A 15,875-nucleotide genomic window follows, 5' to 3' on the forward strand; every position below is an offset into this window, starting at 1 on the left:
ATGTAGGAAAATTTCTCCCCTTTCCAAAACAGCAGCAGGTTGGCAGAGACATGCCTGTCAACAGATTTATAAAAATACATGAAAAAGTGGAAGACAGGTTTTGGTGGTTTTTTTGGGGGGTGGGGGAAATGCTCCCCTGAAATTGTCTTTTTCATAGTGAAAGCAAAACAAATTTTTCCTTTGCCAGCTGGTAAACATACAGTGCTTCCTCCCTTCTTCTCTAGCCGCACTTCATCTACATCAAAATGTTCAAGATCTAATTGCTCATTTGTTCCACATTATTGCTATGCACTGCAGCCTGATATGCTTGAAACCAATACATTTGTTGCATACATTCACTTAATATGGCCTTACATTTCAACAAAGAAAAAACAAAATGAACATTTTCCTATTTTCTTAAAAAGTTTACCTGAAAAAATCATGCTCTTCAAAAACTTCTCTCTCTTTCTGGATTGCATCTGCCAAACTCACTTTGTCGTTGATATCGCTCTGTCCACGACATTTAACTATCATATATCCTTTTCTCAGGGGAACGCTTTGATTTCGGACTATGTCCACTACCTCTGTTTCCGTTCCCTTGTCAACCAAGTCAGGCTTGGTCAGGATGGCTGTGAAATAATGGATGCATAGGAAGGAAAAGATTACTTTATCGAGAAAAGGCAGGACATATTCTGACCCAGGTCATTCCTGACAGGTCACTGACCCAGGTCATTACTGAACCATGTGATATATGGGAAGTCTCTAATCTATCTTGAAAGCAAGTTATAGAGCAAAATGTGCAGGTACACTTCCAAAGCGATTTATGTGAAATGAGCCAGCCTGGCTGCTCCAGGCCTATCAGTGTTATTGGCCAATGAATGAAATCAGAGTTGTGACTGATAAGTGAGCTGTTTGGACATCAGGCAACAGGAGTGCTAAAGACCTACTGTTTTGCCTTCCCTTTTGTGTCATTTTTTCTAGTTCTTGGATTCTCCACAGTTTGCCCTTCCTTTTTCTCTAGCATCCATGATGAATCTTTCCTACGCTGGGTTTGCCTGAGATCAAGTAATGCCTACAAGTTATTTTCTGCAAATACTACTACACAGTAAGTGTGGGTAAATGTTAAAAAACCCTCTTCCCCAAATGTGAAAATCTGCAAAGATGCTTAGGCATGTCTTCTGCTTTGCAGGAGTTGAAAACCAGGGACTCATTAAGAATTCACTGTATAGTTCACTTACAGTACAATGGTATACAGTCTACACAGACACAAGTCTCTTTGTGTTTAATGGGGCTTACTTCCAGGCAAGTGGGGACAGAATGGCAGCCTAGGTTCTGGTTTAAGATTGACATTGGGAGAAAAACAGGGTTCTTATGCCTTTAACAGCTTTATGGCAGGCAGAAATTCAGCAAGTCAAGCCTTTTCTAGTATGAAAATTAGATTATGGGAAAAGCTTCACCATGACTACTCTCTAATTTTATGTCATGTCACGCCCCCCCCATGGCAGCCATTTTGTGACTGGTGCCCCCAGCATTTTCTCAAAATTTGAAATGTGCCCTCTTGTCCAGAAAAGGTTGGCGACCCCTGGGCTAGAACAACACGTGCATATTCATAGAACATACAGTTGATAAATCACACTTTGATATAATAGAAGGAGGGTTAATATGAGGGCTAACACAAAATCACAGCAAAAAATGGCTAGAAACCACACAAAAAACCCAGAAGTGATGCTTGGCATGTTTTTTAGAAGTGAATCTGATCAACACAAACAGGGTTGAAAGATTCCTACAGTAATAACCTATTTTTCCCTGCAAATAAAACAAATCAAAACACCTTCAAGTGTTACTTACTTACCAAGTGTTCTCTCCCCCATAGGGTCCACTTCTTGAGCCATTTTCAGTGCCTCTGTAGTTGCAATGTCTACGTTACTTGGCACTACCACCAAATTGATGGTTTCTTCTTTGTTAATATACGTTTTAATTAACTTCATTATCTGTAACAAAATTCAGACAACAGCTATGCCATGCTATATGCTTACCTGATAATTAAGTAAGGAGAGCCAATGATAATTTTGTACAAAATAGAAACAATAAAACAAGCTTTGAGCCAAGGCAGTGGATTTATAAACACAATTGCTGTACTGCACTAACTGAGGAATGGAGAACCTATGCCCTTCAGACAGTGTTGGACTTCAGCTCCCATGAGCCCCAGCCAGCACATGCAGGAGTCAGGGATGATGGGAGCTGGAGTCCAACAACATATGGAAGGTACCAGATTTCCCATCACTGTGTTATGTTATTTACATTCCATCTTTTATCAACCATTTCAAGGCAATTTACAAAAATTAGAAGTAAAACAACAACAGACAATACAATACAATACAAGCAGCAAATAAAGTGCCAGATATGATTCACCAGTGCACGTGCACCAAGCTGGCCTGCCCACTGCCTCATCCCTCTTCTTCCTGGTAGGCAGTGGGGACTCAGGTGTTGACAGGTCAGGTCATTGCCGCTGCTGCACCACATTGTTGGCTACTGCTCCCAGCATTTCATAGCTGGAGCACCACTACTGTAAAAACCTTCTCTCTTGTAGTTGCAAGCCTTGCCTCCAGTGGGGTGGCATTTGGAGAAGGCCATCCGCTGATGACTTTAGCATGTGGGCATGTCGATATTGGAGGAAACCCTCCCATGTCTTAATGTACCCACTCCACTGAGGGCTTATCCACACAGGAGCATTACTTTCTACTAATGCTATTTCTATTTGCACCATCTGCAGTGAGCACTCAATGCTAGTTCCAAACACAGTCTTTTCAATTCACACCAGCAGTTCTACCTCTATGAAGGATCAATTGTGCAGTTTCCTAATGACTACGCTCTCCAATTTTACATTTCCACTCCCTTTGCTATGGAACAACAGCTGCAGTAGATTCCTTAAAAAAACCAGGGGGGGGGAAACAAAAATGGTGGGCAAAAGTGGAGTGGAGAAAGAATACCCCTCCATTTACACTCCATGGGCAGAGGACCCAAAATTAGCATAAACACTCTAGATCAGGAGTTCTGAAACTACTGTACCTCGTCTGAATTGCCAATGGTCTTTATGGGCAAATGAATTGATTTTATTCCTGTTTCAGCAATTGTAATATGCTGTGCCAGATGATCTATGACTTTTAAATTTATCTGTATTGCTCTATTTCTGCTTTGAGTTCTTATATATTAATATTTTTTCAGTTTTCATCTACACAAAAGCTACTTAAGTACCCCAGCAAGCTGACTGAAGGGCTAGTCTCCTAACGCATCACAATACAACCACCTGCCTTTAGATATATTAAATCAGTTACCCAGCATGGTAATTACAAAGAAAGGAATTGGACAAGTTTATTTTGAGTTGATACAGCTGGAACTACCAACCTTTGTTTGAGCAGTATTACAGTTTTGCACATAAGTTAGGGGGAAAAGGGAAAAAAACCCACCTCCCACTCTTTTTAGGTGTCTGCAAATAAGGGAAAAATAGATGACGCCACCTATGCAAGAACAGCTGAAAGTACAAAGCTTTGATTGAGCAGTATTACAAATCTGCACACAAGTTGGGGGGAAAAAATTAAAGGCACCATTGATCTGCCAAGAAGAGAGGCTGCTTGTTGCAGTAACTAGCTGTAGAACACTGTCAGTAGTCTGCTCCCTGTGGCTGTTTGCAGCAATATAAAAAAGGCCAGCAGAACCGAAGAGAGCAGCCGGAAGTTGCTCATCAACCCACAGGAAACAAAATGAAAGAATGGAGGATATAGTGGGTGTGGAAAGAGGTCTTTGAAAAGGTAATGATTGACACACTCACCTGAAAACATCGAAGCAAAGCATCTGCAACCACTAGCGGAGTGGAGTGGAGACATTCCCCCCCCCTTTTTGTATTATTGAATTGAAACTTTATTTTTACCCCGCCCTTTTTCCAAACTGGAACTCAGGGCGGCTTACAATAGAACTACATGTAGTTAAAAACATAGAAAAACATACAATTAAAATACAATAAACTATGCACAACTTAAAACTGTAAAAAAAACTTAAAAATCTAAAAACAATTTAAAATAATACAAATAATAATATAAAACAAGGAAACAAGCCTTGTAAAGCCCAATCCTAAAAACCTTCTATCCCAAAAGCCTGTCGGGAGGATGGCAAGGAGGGGGCCATTCGTGCCTCCCTAGGAAGGGAGTTCCAGAACCTAGGAGCAGCCACCGAGAAGGCCCTATCTCGTGTCCCCACCAATCACACTTGCGAGGGTGTTGGGACTGAGAGAAGGGCCTCTCCTGAAGATCTCAGGGCTCAGGCAGGCTCGTATAGGGAGATACGGTCTGACAAATAGCCTGGACCTGGGCCGTACAGAGCTTTAAAGGTCAAAACCAGCACTTTGAATTGTGACCAGAGCCAGTGGAGCTGTAGTAACAAAGGAGTTGTATGGTCCCTGTAACCAGCCCCTGTTAATACTCTGGCTGCAGCTCTTTGTACCAGTTTAAGTTTCCGAACAGTCTTCAAAGGCAGCCCCACGTAGAGTGCGTTACAGTAGTCTAAATGGGATGTAACTAAGGCATGCATCACCATAATCAAATCAGGCATTTCCAGGAACGGGCGCAGCTAGCGCACTAGTCTTAACTGGCCAAAGGCACTCCTGGCCACGTCCGAGACCTGGGCCTCCAAGTTCAGAGCTGAGTCCAGAAGCACACCCAAACTGCGAACCTGTGTCTTCAGGGGGAGTGTAACCCCATCCAGCACAGGCTGAATCCCTATTCCCTGATCTGCCCTTCGACTGACCAGGAGCACCTCTGTCTTGTCTGGATTTAGTTCAATTTGTTCGCCCTCATCCAGTCCATTAATGATGCCAGGCACTGGTTCAGGACCAGGACAGCTTCCTTGGGTTTAGGTAGAAAGGAAAAATAGAGTTGGGTGTCATCTGCATACTGATGGCACCGAACCCCAAACCCCTGGACAACCTGTCCCAGCGGTTTCATATAGATGTTGAATAACATGGGGGACAAAACTGAACCCTGAGGGACCCCATAGGTCAACGGCCAAGGAGTTGAACAGGAGTCCCCCAGCACCACCTTCTGAGTTCGTCCCTCCAGAAAGAAATGGAGCCATCGTAACACGGTGCCCCCAAGTCCCATCCCAGCAAGGCGGTCCAGAAGGATACCATGGTCGATGGTATCGAAAGCTGCTGAGAGGTCCAGTAGAACTAACAGGGACACGCTGCCCCTATCCAGCTCTCTGCAAAGGTCATCCACCAAGGTGACCAAAGCTGTCTCTGTCACGTAACCAGGCCTGAAACCAGACTGAAATGGATCCAGATAATCCGTTTCATCCAAGAATCTCTGGAGCTGGGTGGCCACCACATGCTCTATTACCTTGCCCAAAAATGGAATGTTGGAGACTGGCCGATAATTTCCCATTATAGAGGGATCCAGGGAGGGCTTTTTCAACAAAGGCCGCACAACTGCCTCTTTTAGGCACAATGGAATTCTGCCTTGTTGTAAAGAGGCATTAACCACTCCCCTCACCCACTTGGCCAGTCCCCCTCTGGCACTTTTGATGAGCCAGGAAGGGCAAGGATCCAGCAGACATGTGGTGGCTCTCGCCTCTCCAAGGATCTTGTCCACATCCTCGGGCTGTACAAATTGAAAGGAATCCATTATTATTGGACAAGCAGGAGCCAAAGTTACATCCCCTGAGACTGTATCAATTTTAGGGTCCAAGTCGGAGCGAATCTGAGCGACTTTATCTGCAAAGTGCCATGCAAATTCTTGACAGCGGGCTGTTGAGTGGTCTATATTACCCTTCTGGGGGCCAGAGTTTAAAAGATCCCTGACCACTCGAAACAGCTCCGCTGGACGGCTCCCAGCGGACCCAATGGTGGCAGAAAAGTTTCTTCTTAACCCACACTGCCACGGAGTAGGCCTTCAGATAGGCTCTAACCCATGTTCGGTCAGACTCGCACCAAGTCTTCCGCCAACGTCGCTCAAGTCCCCGTCTTATTTGTTTCATTGCCGCCAGCTCCCTGGCAGACCAGGAAGCTAGTTTGGCTCCACTCTGTAAGAGGGGACGCTCAGGAGCGATCGTGTCCACCGCCCTGGTCATTTCCCCATTCCAGAGGTCAACCAGGGCTTCAACAGAATCACCTGCCGTGGTGACAGGAAAATCCCCAAGAGCCATCAGAAAACCATCCGGATCCATCAGCCTCCTGGGGCGGACCATCCTAATCGGTTCCCCACCCCTGCAGAGGTTCTGAGTCCCAGTGAGTCTAAACCCAACCAGGTAATGATCTGTCCATAGAAAGTTCCTCCACACCAAGATCACCATCATCCCATCCAACACAGAAAACAAGGTCCAAAGTGTGACCAGCGACATGAGTAGGGCCAGATAATACTTGGGACAGACCCATGGTTGCCATGGAGGCCATGAAATCCTGAGCCACTCCCGACAGAGCAGTCTCGGCATGGATGTTGAAGTCACTGAATACCACAAGCCGAGGGGACTCCAACACCAACCCCGAGACTACACCAGCTAGCTCAGGAAGGGAGACTGTTGAGCAGCGGGGTGGGCGGTACACCAACAGAATTCCTATTCTGTCCTGGCCACCCAACTTCAAATATACACATTCGAACCCCGAAGAGGATTGGGTTAGTACATATTTACAGGAGGAAAACTGTGTGATAACTTCTGTTTGCCAATAACATCATGTTAATGATGCAAATTAAGAGAAGTGAGTAGCAGCAAACACACAGTAAACCACTATATAGATAAGCCCTGATTTTCAGAATCCTACCAGTCTCAAACATAAGCTTATTTTTACCTGCTGTCCAATGTCACGTGGCTGATCACCCACAGCCACCCTTGTAATCCCTGGCAGATCAATCAGAGTCAGGTCCGGAACATCTGGGGAGCTTATTTCCAAGCTAATTAAGCTGTCGCTAATGCCCGTATCTGAGCCAGTCATTGCCTTCTGGGCTATAGTACATAAGGAAAAACAGTAAGAGGTGAGATTACAGGAAGCATTTTGGACCATTTGTTCCAACAGACCAAGAAGTGAACAATCTAGCATAGATTTTTTTTCTCTAATTGTCACAACAATCCAAAGAAGCATGCATGTCCAAATAGAACTTTGTTTTCTGAACAGTACCCCAAAGCAATCCCCAAACAGAAGTCACTCAAGGCAGCTCTAAAAGAAGACTGATATGTGATGTGCAAAGTAGTAGGGAAGACTTCTTTATATATAAAGAAAACGTAGATTAGAAGAACTCGCATGTGCTCAGTGTCCATAGTCAGATGGACAACGAAAATGCAACCCACAAGTATAATCCATTACAGACTATTACATCTGTATTGGTGCTAACTATATTTCTACTAACCAGCATTGCCTTAGAACTAGCAGTAACCAATACTAGCAGTAACCATGATTATTATTTATATATTTATTTATTATTGAATTTATATGCTGCCATTCCTCTGAAAGGTTAGTGATAATACAGGCATAATTTTTATTTTAAGTTATCTTGAGTTCAATTTGATCAGCCAAACAAATAAATAATGCTATGCCAGGGTTAAACTGTGGAAGGGAGGTGAAACTAATGAGGAAAGGTGAGAAAGAAGGGAGAAGAATTCATTGCTTTAACCATAGCATGCTTCTAACCATGGTGAGGAGATCAGGGACATTACATCTGCATGGAGCCCTGGACATTTCTAATTTCTGAATTTAAAATGATCTCAGCAGACTAGAAATGTGCTATTTTTCTATTAAAGAAAGAAGCTAAAGCTCTCTAATTTCTAGCAAATGGATAAAATCCTACAGTTTATGGCATTTTAGAGGACATAGTAATCAGTATGCTAATGACACGTAACACTGTTTCTTTTTTTCATCAAACCCAGGTGAGGCACTGGAGGTGCTAAAAAAGGGACTGAATGAGGAACAGTAAACTGAAACTCAATCCAAGTAAGATGGAGGTATTATTATCCATCTCAATCTTTATAGAGGCACAAATGTCCTCTGTGGTTTGAAGCGCCCTATACAAACTTAGACTGGTTCACTCTATCTGGATAGAGATAGCCTAACCTTCCTTTTAGATTACTGTAATGCTCTACATGTGGGGATGCCTTTCAAGATAGTCTTTGAAACTGCACTTAGCATGGAATTTGGCTGCTAGAGTACTAAATGTGACCGGTCATGAGGAGCATATTATGCCAGTACTATATCATCTTGACTGGCTCTCAGTCTGTTTCCCAGCACAATTTGAAGTGCTGATTTTAACTTTTAAAGTCATACATGGCCTGGGGCCTTGGTATCTGAAGGATCACATCTTTCCATATGTGTCTATCTGTGCACTTGTGTTTATGCTATGTGCCTTCAAGTCGATTACGACTTATGGGGACCCTATGAATCAGTGACCTCCAAGAGCATCTGTTATAAACCACCCTGTTCAGATCTTGTAAGTTCACATTTGTGGCTTCCTTTATGGAATCAAGCCATCTCTTGTTTGGTCTTCCTCTTTTTCTACTCCCTTCTGTTTTTCCCAGCATGATTGTCTTTTCTAGTGAATCAGGTCTTCTCATGATGTGTCCAAAGTAGGATAACCTCAGTTTCATCATATTAGCTTCTAGTGATAGTTCTGGTTTAATTTGTGCTAACACCCAATGATTTGTCTTTTTTGCAGTCCATGGTATGCGCAAAGCTCTCCTCCAGCACCACATTTCAAATGAGTTGATTTTTCTCTTATCCGTTTTTTTCACTGTCCAACTTTCATATCCATACATGGAGATCAGGAATACCATGATCTGAATGATCCTGACTTTAGTGTTCAGTGATACATCTTTGCATTTGAGGACCTTTTCTAGTTCTCTCATACCTACCCTGCCCAGTCCTAGCTGCATTCTGATTTCTTGACTGTTGTCTCCATTTTGGTTAATGACTGTGCTGAGGTATTGATAATCTTTGACAAGTTCAGTGTCCTCATTGTCAACTTTAAAGTTACATAAATCTTTGTTTGTCATTACTTTAGTCTTCTTGACGTTCAGCTGTAGTCCTGCTTTTGTGCACTTAGATCATCAGTATTATCAGAGGATATTCTCAGAGCTCTCTCACATGCTGATACGGCAGGTGACTGTAAGACAAAGGGCCTTCTCAGCAGGGGCTCCAGGTCTGTGAAACACCCTCCTCAGAGAGGGTTGCCTGGTACCTTTCTTTTTGGCACCAGGCAAAGACCTTTTTATTATCGTAGAATTTTAAAATCTGATATTTTAAAGACTATACAAATGTCTTAATTTGCTTTGCTCTTTGGAAGTTTTGAAATTTGTATTTGCTGCTTAGTATAATATTTTAGTTTCTCTCTCCGGTATTAATGTTTTAATGCAATTTAACTTAACTGTATTTTATATCAATCTCATTTCAAATATTTTTGTACATCATCCAGAAGATAACAGTTCCTGGAAAACTAAGACACAGAGTAAATAAAATAACCATACATTCTTCTGGAACCCCAGATATGGCTCACTGATGATGGAGTTAAGCAGTTAATTGTGCTCAGTTTTCTACATTCGCTTATACTAAACAACTGTACTTGATGCTAACCAAGATGAAGTTCCATAAGTGGTACATGACATTTTCAAAGAAAAAGAGAACTCTTTGCAATTAACACATTTTAAACTCTTGAAATGCATAATAAAATTATGAAATAACAAAACACAATTATACAAATATCCAGGCACAAAAGAAAGCAAAGATAAACATTTCAAATTTCTGCTTGATGCCAGGAGAGGCACTGAAAAACATCAGAGCAGGCCTCTATTTTATGTGTAGCCCCTCTTCCAACCCTAACAACAATTTTAATAGTTTTTTGGCTGCCCACTAGAGGGTAAAATGAATTAAAATAAAATAAAATTTAGATAGCAATCCTATGTACAGTGATATGAAAGTAAGCCCCCCTGAACACAGTGGCACTTGCTTTTGCGTTAACATCCAGGAGTTTGCACTGTAAGCATCAGTTACCTCTTTGGATTTGACGTTACACCTCTGACGGGCTAGTCAGTTCTTCCACTGTGTTCAGATATGTAATTTTGCCTTTCCATTCCTTTGTGTGCTGTGTTCTTTTCAGCTTAAGATCTAGGGGACATCTAGTAACTATACCTATGAAGTTAAAAACCAAGCATGAAGTTAAGTCTTGTAGAAAGAAAGGATGAAGATTATGAAGGAGAAAGAAGTCCTATGGTCTGTCCACAGAAAGTCTGGTTATACCAGCAGGCAGAACACTAGGAACATAAGAGGAGCTCTGCTGGATCAGATCAAAGGCCCAGCTAGTCTAGCATCCTATTCTCACAGTGGCCAACCAGATGCTTATAGGAGCCCACAAGCAGGACCTGAGTGCAACTGTCCTCTAGCCACTTGTGATTCCCAACAACTGATATTCAAGGGCATACTGACTTCGTTTCCAGGCCCAATTCAAAGTACTGGTTCTGACCTTTGTACCTGACCAATGTACCTGAGGGGCCGCTTACACCCATATCTACCTGCCCGTGGTTTAAGATTGGCCACCTCTGGTCTCCTCTGTGTGCCCGGAATGAAAGATGTCAGACTGGCAAGCATGCAGGAGAGAGTCTTTATTAGATGTGGCCCCAAAGTTCTGGAATACCCTACCCCAAGAAGCCCACTCAGCTCCCCACTGATGGTTTCCGGAGGCTTCTGAAAACCATCTTGTTCCAGAGAGCCTTTGGGAGGGACTGAAGGTAGAGCCTGAAACTGATTTTATTTCTCCCCTTTTTAGTTTTTACTTCTTTAGTTCCTTTTACTATCACTCCCCTATATTTCTTAACTGCATTTTATGTATTTTTAATCTATTTAATGTATTTGTGATTTTATTGTGTATGTCCCATTCGGAGCCAAAGAATGCAGGTGCACACGGGTTTTCTCTTTTTATTAACATTACATCAATCTGAAAAGCCTTACGACTCATTCAACTAACTACACTTTTTAGGAACTATTTCCCTGACTGACGCTGTCTAAGCTTCCCACCAGCCACAGATATTGACTCAGCACCCCCTCCTTGTCACCACCCACTTAAGTAGGTTTCTCTTTTGCGCACAAACGTTCGCTTGTTCAAACTGCCGGCCGTTGCTCTTTGCACCTCTGGATTCTACGAGAGCGGGGGGAGAGGAGCTGGACTTCGACTTCCCTCTCCAACTGAGGGGGGCTGGTAGCCTGCTCAGGCATGGGAATCTGCTGGGTGCCCGGCTGGGAATCTACCAGTTGGTCCGGTGGTTCCTGCGCCACTGGAAAAGGAGGCAGGCTCTTGCCAGCAACCTCTGACAGCTCTCTCTGTGCTTCCATAGGGAGAGTGGGAAGTTGGGGACACTGCAAGCCCTTCTCCCTCAAATCCACAGTCAAGTCCTCCAAGTCAGAGTCCTCCTGGGTCACAAAAGTATACGATTTTATTGTGAGCTGCCCTGAGTGCCAAATTGTAGGGTACAAGGGCAGAATAGAAATATGTTAAATAAATACACAATAAACAGGGAAAGAAGAACATAGCCATCACGGCTAGTAGCCATTGACTGCCTTATCCTCCTTCAACATTGTTGAAGTCTTTGACCATGCTAGGTTAGTAAGTGGGGCATCCCAATGGGACCATGTGTTACTGGTCCTGAAAGCTCTGCACTGGCTGCCAGTGAGCTACTGAATCCAATTCAAGGTGTTAATACTAGCAAACAAAGCCTTATATGGCTTAGGACCCAAGTTATCTAAAGGAGAAACTTATCCATTTCAACCATCTCAGGCCCTATGATCAGCAGGGGAGGCCCTTTTGCAGGTGCCACCTCTGGTTGCTGTCCAGTCGGCACTGACCCATGACAGGGCCTACTCAGTGGCAGCTCACTGTATGTGGAATGCACTCTCTGGTGAGGTGTGTCTGTCTGTCATTATTGACTTTTAGGAGAAATTTAAAAACATTCCTATTTACCCAGGCATTTGATGGCTGAAAGATACTGGCCATGGCAACCTTGAAATTAGCAACTGTGAGGGTATGAGATTACCTTTAAATTGTTTTTAGGTGTTCTAAATGTTTTCGATGCCTTTTAAAATTGTTTTTAAATCTTTTAAATAAGTTTCATTTCATTTTAAATTGTATTGTTTTAACTTTTTGATGTTTGCCACCCTGGGCTTCTTTGGGAGAAGTGGCAGGATGGAAATTTAATAAATAAATAAAAATTAACAAAGGAAAATTAACAAAGAAACTGCTTTACAAGCAGTTTTACAAAACTATAATGTACAAACACCAAAACAAGAGAAAAGATAGTGAATGATGTAAGACTAAAAACTGATAAAAAGGCAAATAAAAAGCAGTTTCAAACCCATTTCATGGGACATTAAGATTATTTATAGGACATGGAAAAATAAAAAAGGAGTTCAAAAGTAACAAAATAGGTGCAAGGGAAACCTCCCTGGGAAGGACATTTCATAAGCAGGATGCCATCACCAAGAAAGCCCTCTCTTGTCACCATCACCTGACTTCTGGGAGCACCCAAAAAAATTCTGAAGATGGTCTTCATATACACACAGATAATTACATCACATTGAGTCATGGGAATGTTGGTCATTTCAAAGAGGAAAAGCTGTAGGGGATTTCTTACCGCTGCCCCTAGGAAGAGCGACTCCAGAGAGTGCTTCTAGAACTGAGCTTTTCCCATAGCTCTGATCTCCAATCACAGCAATTGCTGGCAATGCCAAATCTTTTTCGACTCCAAGGGCTCTCAGAGAATCAATGAGGTCAATACATGGATGGACTTTCTCTTCATACTGGATGCTCAAGGCGCTTTCCACTTTCTGAAAGAAAAAACAAAAAGGCATCTGTAACCAAAGCTGAAGATAGCTCTTATTCCCAATGAAGTGTTTTCACCAATAAATGTTATTGACATACAGTGCTAACGGCAGCTGTTTTCTTAACACACTGTAAGCCTCACAGGTACCTTCAACCTGCTTATATTTGCACATACATGCAATAAGAGAGCTTCGGCTATGGGGCGGTATACAAGTATAATAAATAAATAAAATAAATAAATAATATCTGTGCAGTTTTTACACTTCCTTGTCATGCATATTACCATAAGAACTGTACACTTCTGAGCCCAATTCAAAGAGCTGGTTTTGTCCTATAAATCTCTTATCGCTCAGGGTCCCAGCATCTGCTGGAATGCTTCTCCTGATATGAACCTACCTGGACCCTTGTATCTTCTTCTGAGGCCCTTCTTCAGGTCCCTCCTCTGAGGGAGGCTCAGAAGGTGGTGACAAGAGAGAGGGCCTTTTCAGTTTTGGCTCCCCATCTGTGGAATACACTCCCCAGTGAGGTCCGCCTGGTGCCCTCACTGGCATCTCTTTGGCGCCAGGTAAAGACTTGCTTTTCCCCCCAGGCATTTGATAGACATGATGCTGTTTGTTATTAGCGTGCTGCCAAAGCTTCCAGTGGCTGTATGGGGTTGTTGCTGTTGTTTTGTTTTTACAATATGATAATTTGTTTTTGTTTTTAATATTGTGCAAGTCACTTGGAGATCTTTGGGTATCAAGAGACTAATATATCTAATAAATTATAATATTAATAATAGCCAAAGAGCTGGATTGGGCCAAAGACCCATCTAGTCTAGCCTGCCGTTCTCACAATGGCCAACAAGATGGGAAACCTGCAAGTAGGACCTCAACCCAACCACACTCTTCCCATTTACGATTCCCAGAAACTGGTGTTCAAAGGCATACTGCCTCTGACAGTGAAGGCAGAACATAGCCATTGTGGCTTGTAACCACTGATAGCCTTACCCTCCATGAACTTGTCTAATCCTCTTGTAAAGCCTTCCAAGTTGGTGATTGTTACCACATCTTGTGGGGGCAAATTCCATATTTTAACTACGTGCAGTGTGAAAAAGAACTTCCTTTGATCCCATCCTGAATCTTCCATGTTCAGCTTCATTGGATGAACCCCAGGTTCTACTATTATGGGAGGCATGCAGGCCTTAAGTATTTTTGCTTTCCTTGCACCCAGGACACTTAATGGGGCATCAAGGTATGGCTCAGTGTATTTAAAAGGTATCCTTTGAAATTTAAAAATGAATTTGCTCTTACCGATGTATAGCTGTGCATGTCTGCTAGTACTTCTGCATGTTTATTGTTCAGTGGAGATGGGTCATTTTGCTTTTCACTCTCGACTGGCATTTTGCTATCTAAGTATCAAAATATTTTCCTAGAATGAAAAGAACATTGTTAGGCCACAGGAAACATATTTGGTCTTAATAAGAAAGAAATTAAAAATAATTTTGGTTCGTTCTGCTGTGTGAGTTACTTTCTGAGAGCGGTTCAAGGCCCAGCATATTCGGTGGGAGAAAATTGGTCTTGTGCCATCACAGCTGATTCACCCTGTCTCCCAGACCAGAGTCAGTAGTTCGTATTTCCAGTATTAACCGGTTGGAAAACTATCCATGCTAATAACTACAGCGTATAAAAAAGGATATATGTAACTTTATTAAGCTTTAATATCTCTTGTTTTCTGGATACACTCTAAAGAACTACAAACACTGGTAGTAGGCTTATTAACTGAAGCAAAATGTGCATGTGTGTGGGGGGGAATCTGCAGTTTCATTAATATCTGAATGGCTTTTAAAAATGGCATTCAAACATGAATATCCTGTGTGTGGTTACAGTTCCTATGTATCATTAAGATGACATTCAAATATGAATATGCTGTGTGTGACTACAGTTCCTATGTATCATTAAGACAAATGAAGGCTTAGCATGGATGAGCAAACATGTGGGTTCCCTGTGAGAGGATTGCAGCTGTTGCGCTTCTCTCCAATTCCTGCTGTTGCCATACTCCCTCAAGCTAAACCTTGGTTAGTGGGCTTATGGTTTGTTCCACTCAAAACAAAACACAAGCTCTACCAAGGTTTGTTCTTGGTTTACAGCTTGCAATTTGTCTGGAGGAGACAAACCACACTACATTAAACCATGGTTTAGACCTGGGTAGCACAGCAGCAGCAGGACAGAGGGAGGAGCAAAGCAGCCACAACCTTACCTCAAGGAACCTGCATGTCTGTACTAGCCACAGTTTGGCTTTGTATTACATGCAAATCGAGCCTTTATGGGAGATGTGCAATTGTCTCCCATTCCAGGTAGTGAACCACCATTCCAGGTAGTTTTGCAGTGAGCTCAGCAATCCATACCCAACATCTTAAGGGCTCCATTGAGCTGTGTTTGCAAATCCCTAGCAACTGATTCTACAGTGGTGCCAATAGGAACTCTACCCTCACCCCCACCCAGCTCATAGCTGTAAGATCTGGTGTCCATTTTGACTGCAGTGCAGGAGTGAAGAATCTGCCCCTCCTCCCTGTGTGCCATCTTTCCAGTCAGAACTGGACTCTTCCATGCCTGTAATTTGTTAAGGAAAACCAAGATGTAGCTGCATGCTACATATGAATTACATGTCTAGTTTGGCTCTCAGTTCCTTATTTGTAAAACAGGAATATGTTTGATCAATGCATTATTTCTCTATAATGCATAATAATTTAAAATTATTTTTCAACCTATAACGCAAATGCGGATTGCATACTCTCCTCGACCCAGCATTTTTAGCTATTTACAGCCAAAAGGAAACACCTCAAAGCAAAAAGGGGTTTAGCCAATATAAACTGCATTTAAATACATTTAAAACTTGACACACAGAGTCTCTCTTTGAATAATAAACCATAAGGCTAGGAAGTCAACCAAGTGATGTGGTTAACTTATGAGTGTTAAGATTACAAAATGCACGTCAGACCATACAAGCAGGAATGCAGACAACCATCACAACATAGGCTGTTTTTTTGAAATGGTCACACACATTTCCCAAACCGTC

The 15,875-nt window shown here is 42.5% G+C and overlaps 1 protein-coding gene across 3 annotated transcripts in view; it reads right to left on the reverse strand.

Moving 5' to 3' along the window:
* LOC133385154 (interferon-induced GTP-binding protein Mx1-like) overlaps positions 1–15,875 on the reverse strand; it is a 45,069-nt gene that overhangs the window by 28,073 nt on the left and 1,121 nt on the right. The window contains exons 2-6 of one of the 3 annotated variants that reach the window (XM_061627607.1): positions 14,111–14,228; positions 12,631–12,823; positions 6,815–6,969; positions 1,832–1,970; positions 410–608 (exon numbers count right to left, since the gene is read on the reverse strand). In XM_061627607.1, the coding sequence (XP_061483591.1) occupies positions 410–608; positions 1,832–1,970; positions 6,815–6,969; positions 12,631–12,823; positions 14,111–14,200 (776 nt within the window). In that variant the 5' untranslated portion in view covers positions 14,201–14,228. Of the gene's footprint in view, positions 1–409; positions 609–1,831; positions 1,971–6,814; positions 6,970–8,865; positions 8,903–10,000; positions 10,084–12,630; positions 12,824–14,110; positions 14,229–15,875 lie in introns of those variants that run through there. The other 2 variants (XM_061627608.1, XM_061627610.1) reach the window with 2 other exon arrangements.

The sequence above is a fragment of the Rhineura floridana genome, chromosome 5 (assembly GCF_030035675.1).
Source record: "Rhineura floridana isolate rRhiFlo1 chromosome 5, rRhiFlo1.hap2, whole genome shotgun sequence".
Taxonomy (NCBI): domain Eukaryota; kingdom Metazoa; phylum Chordata; class Lepidosauria; order Squamata; family Rhineuridae; genus Rhineura; species Rhineura floridana.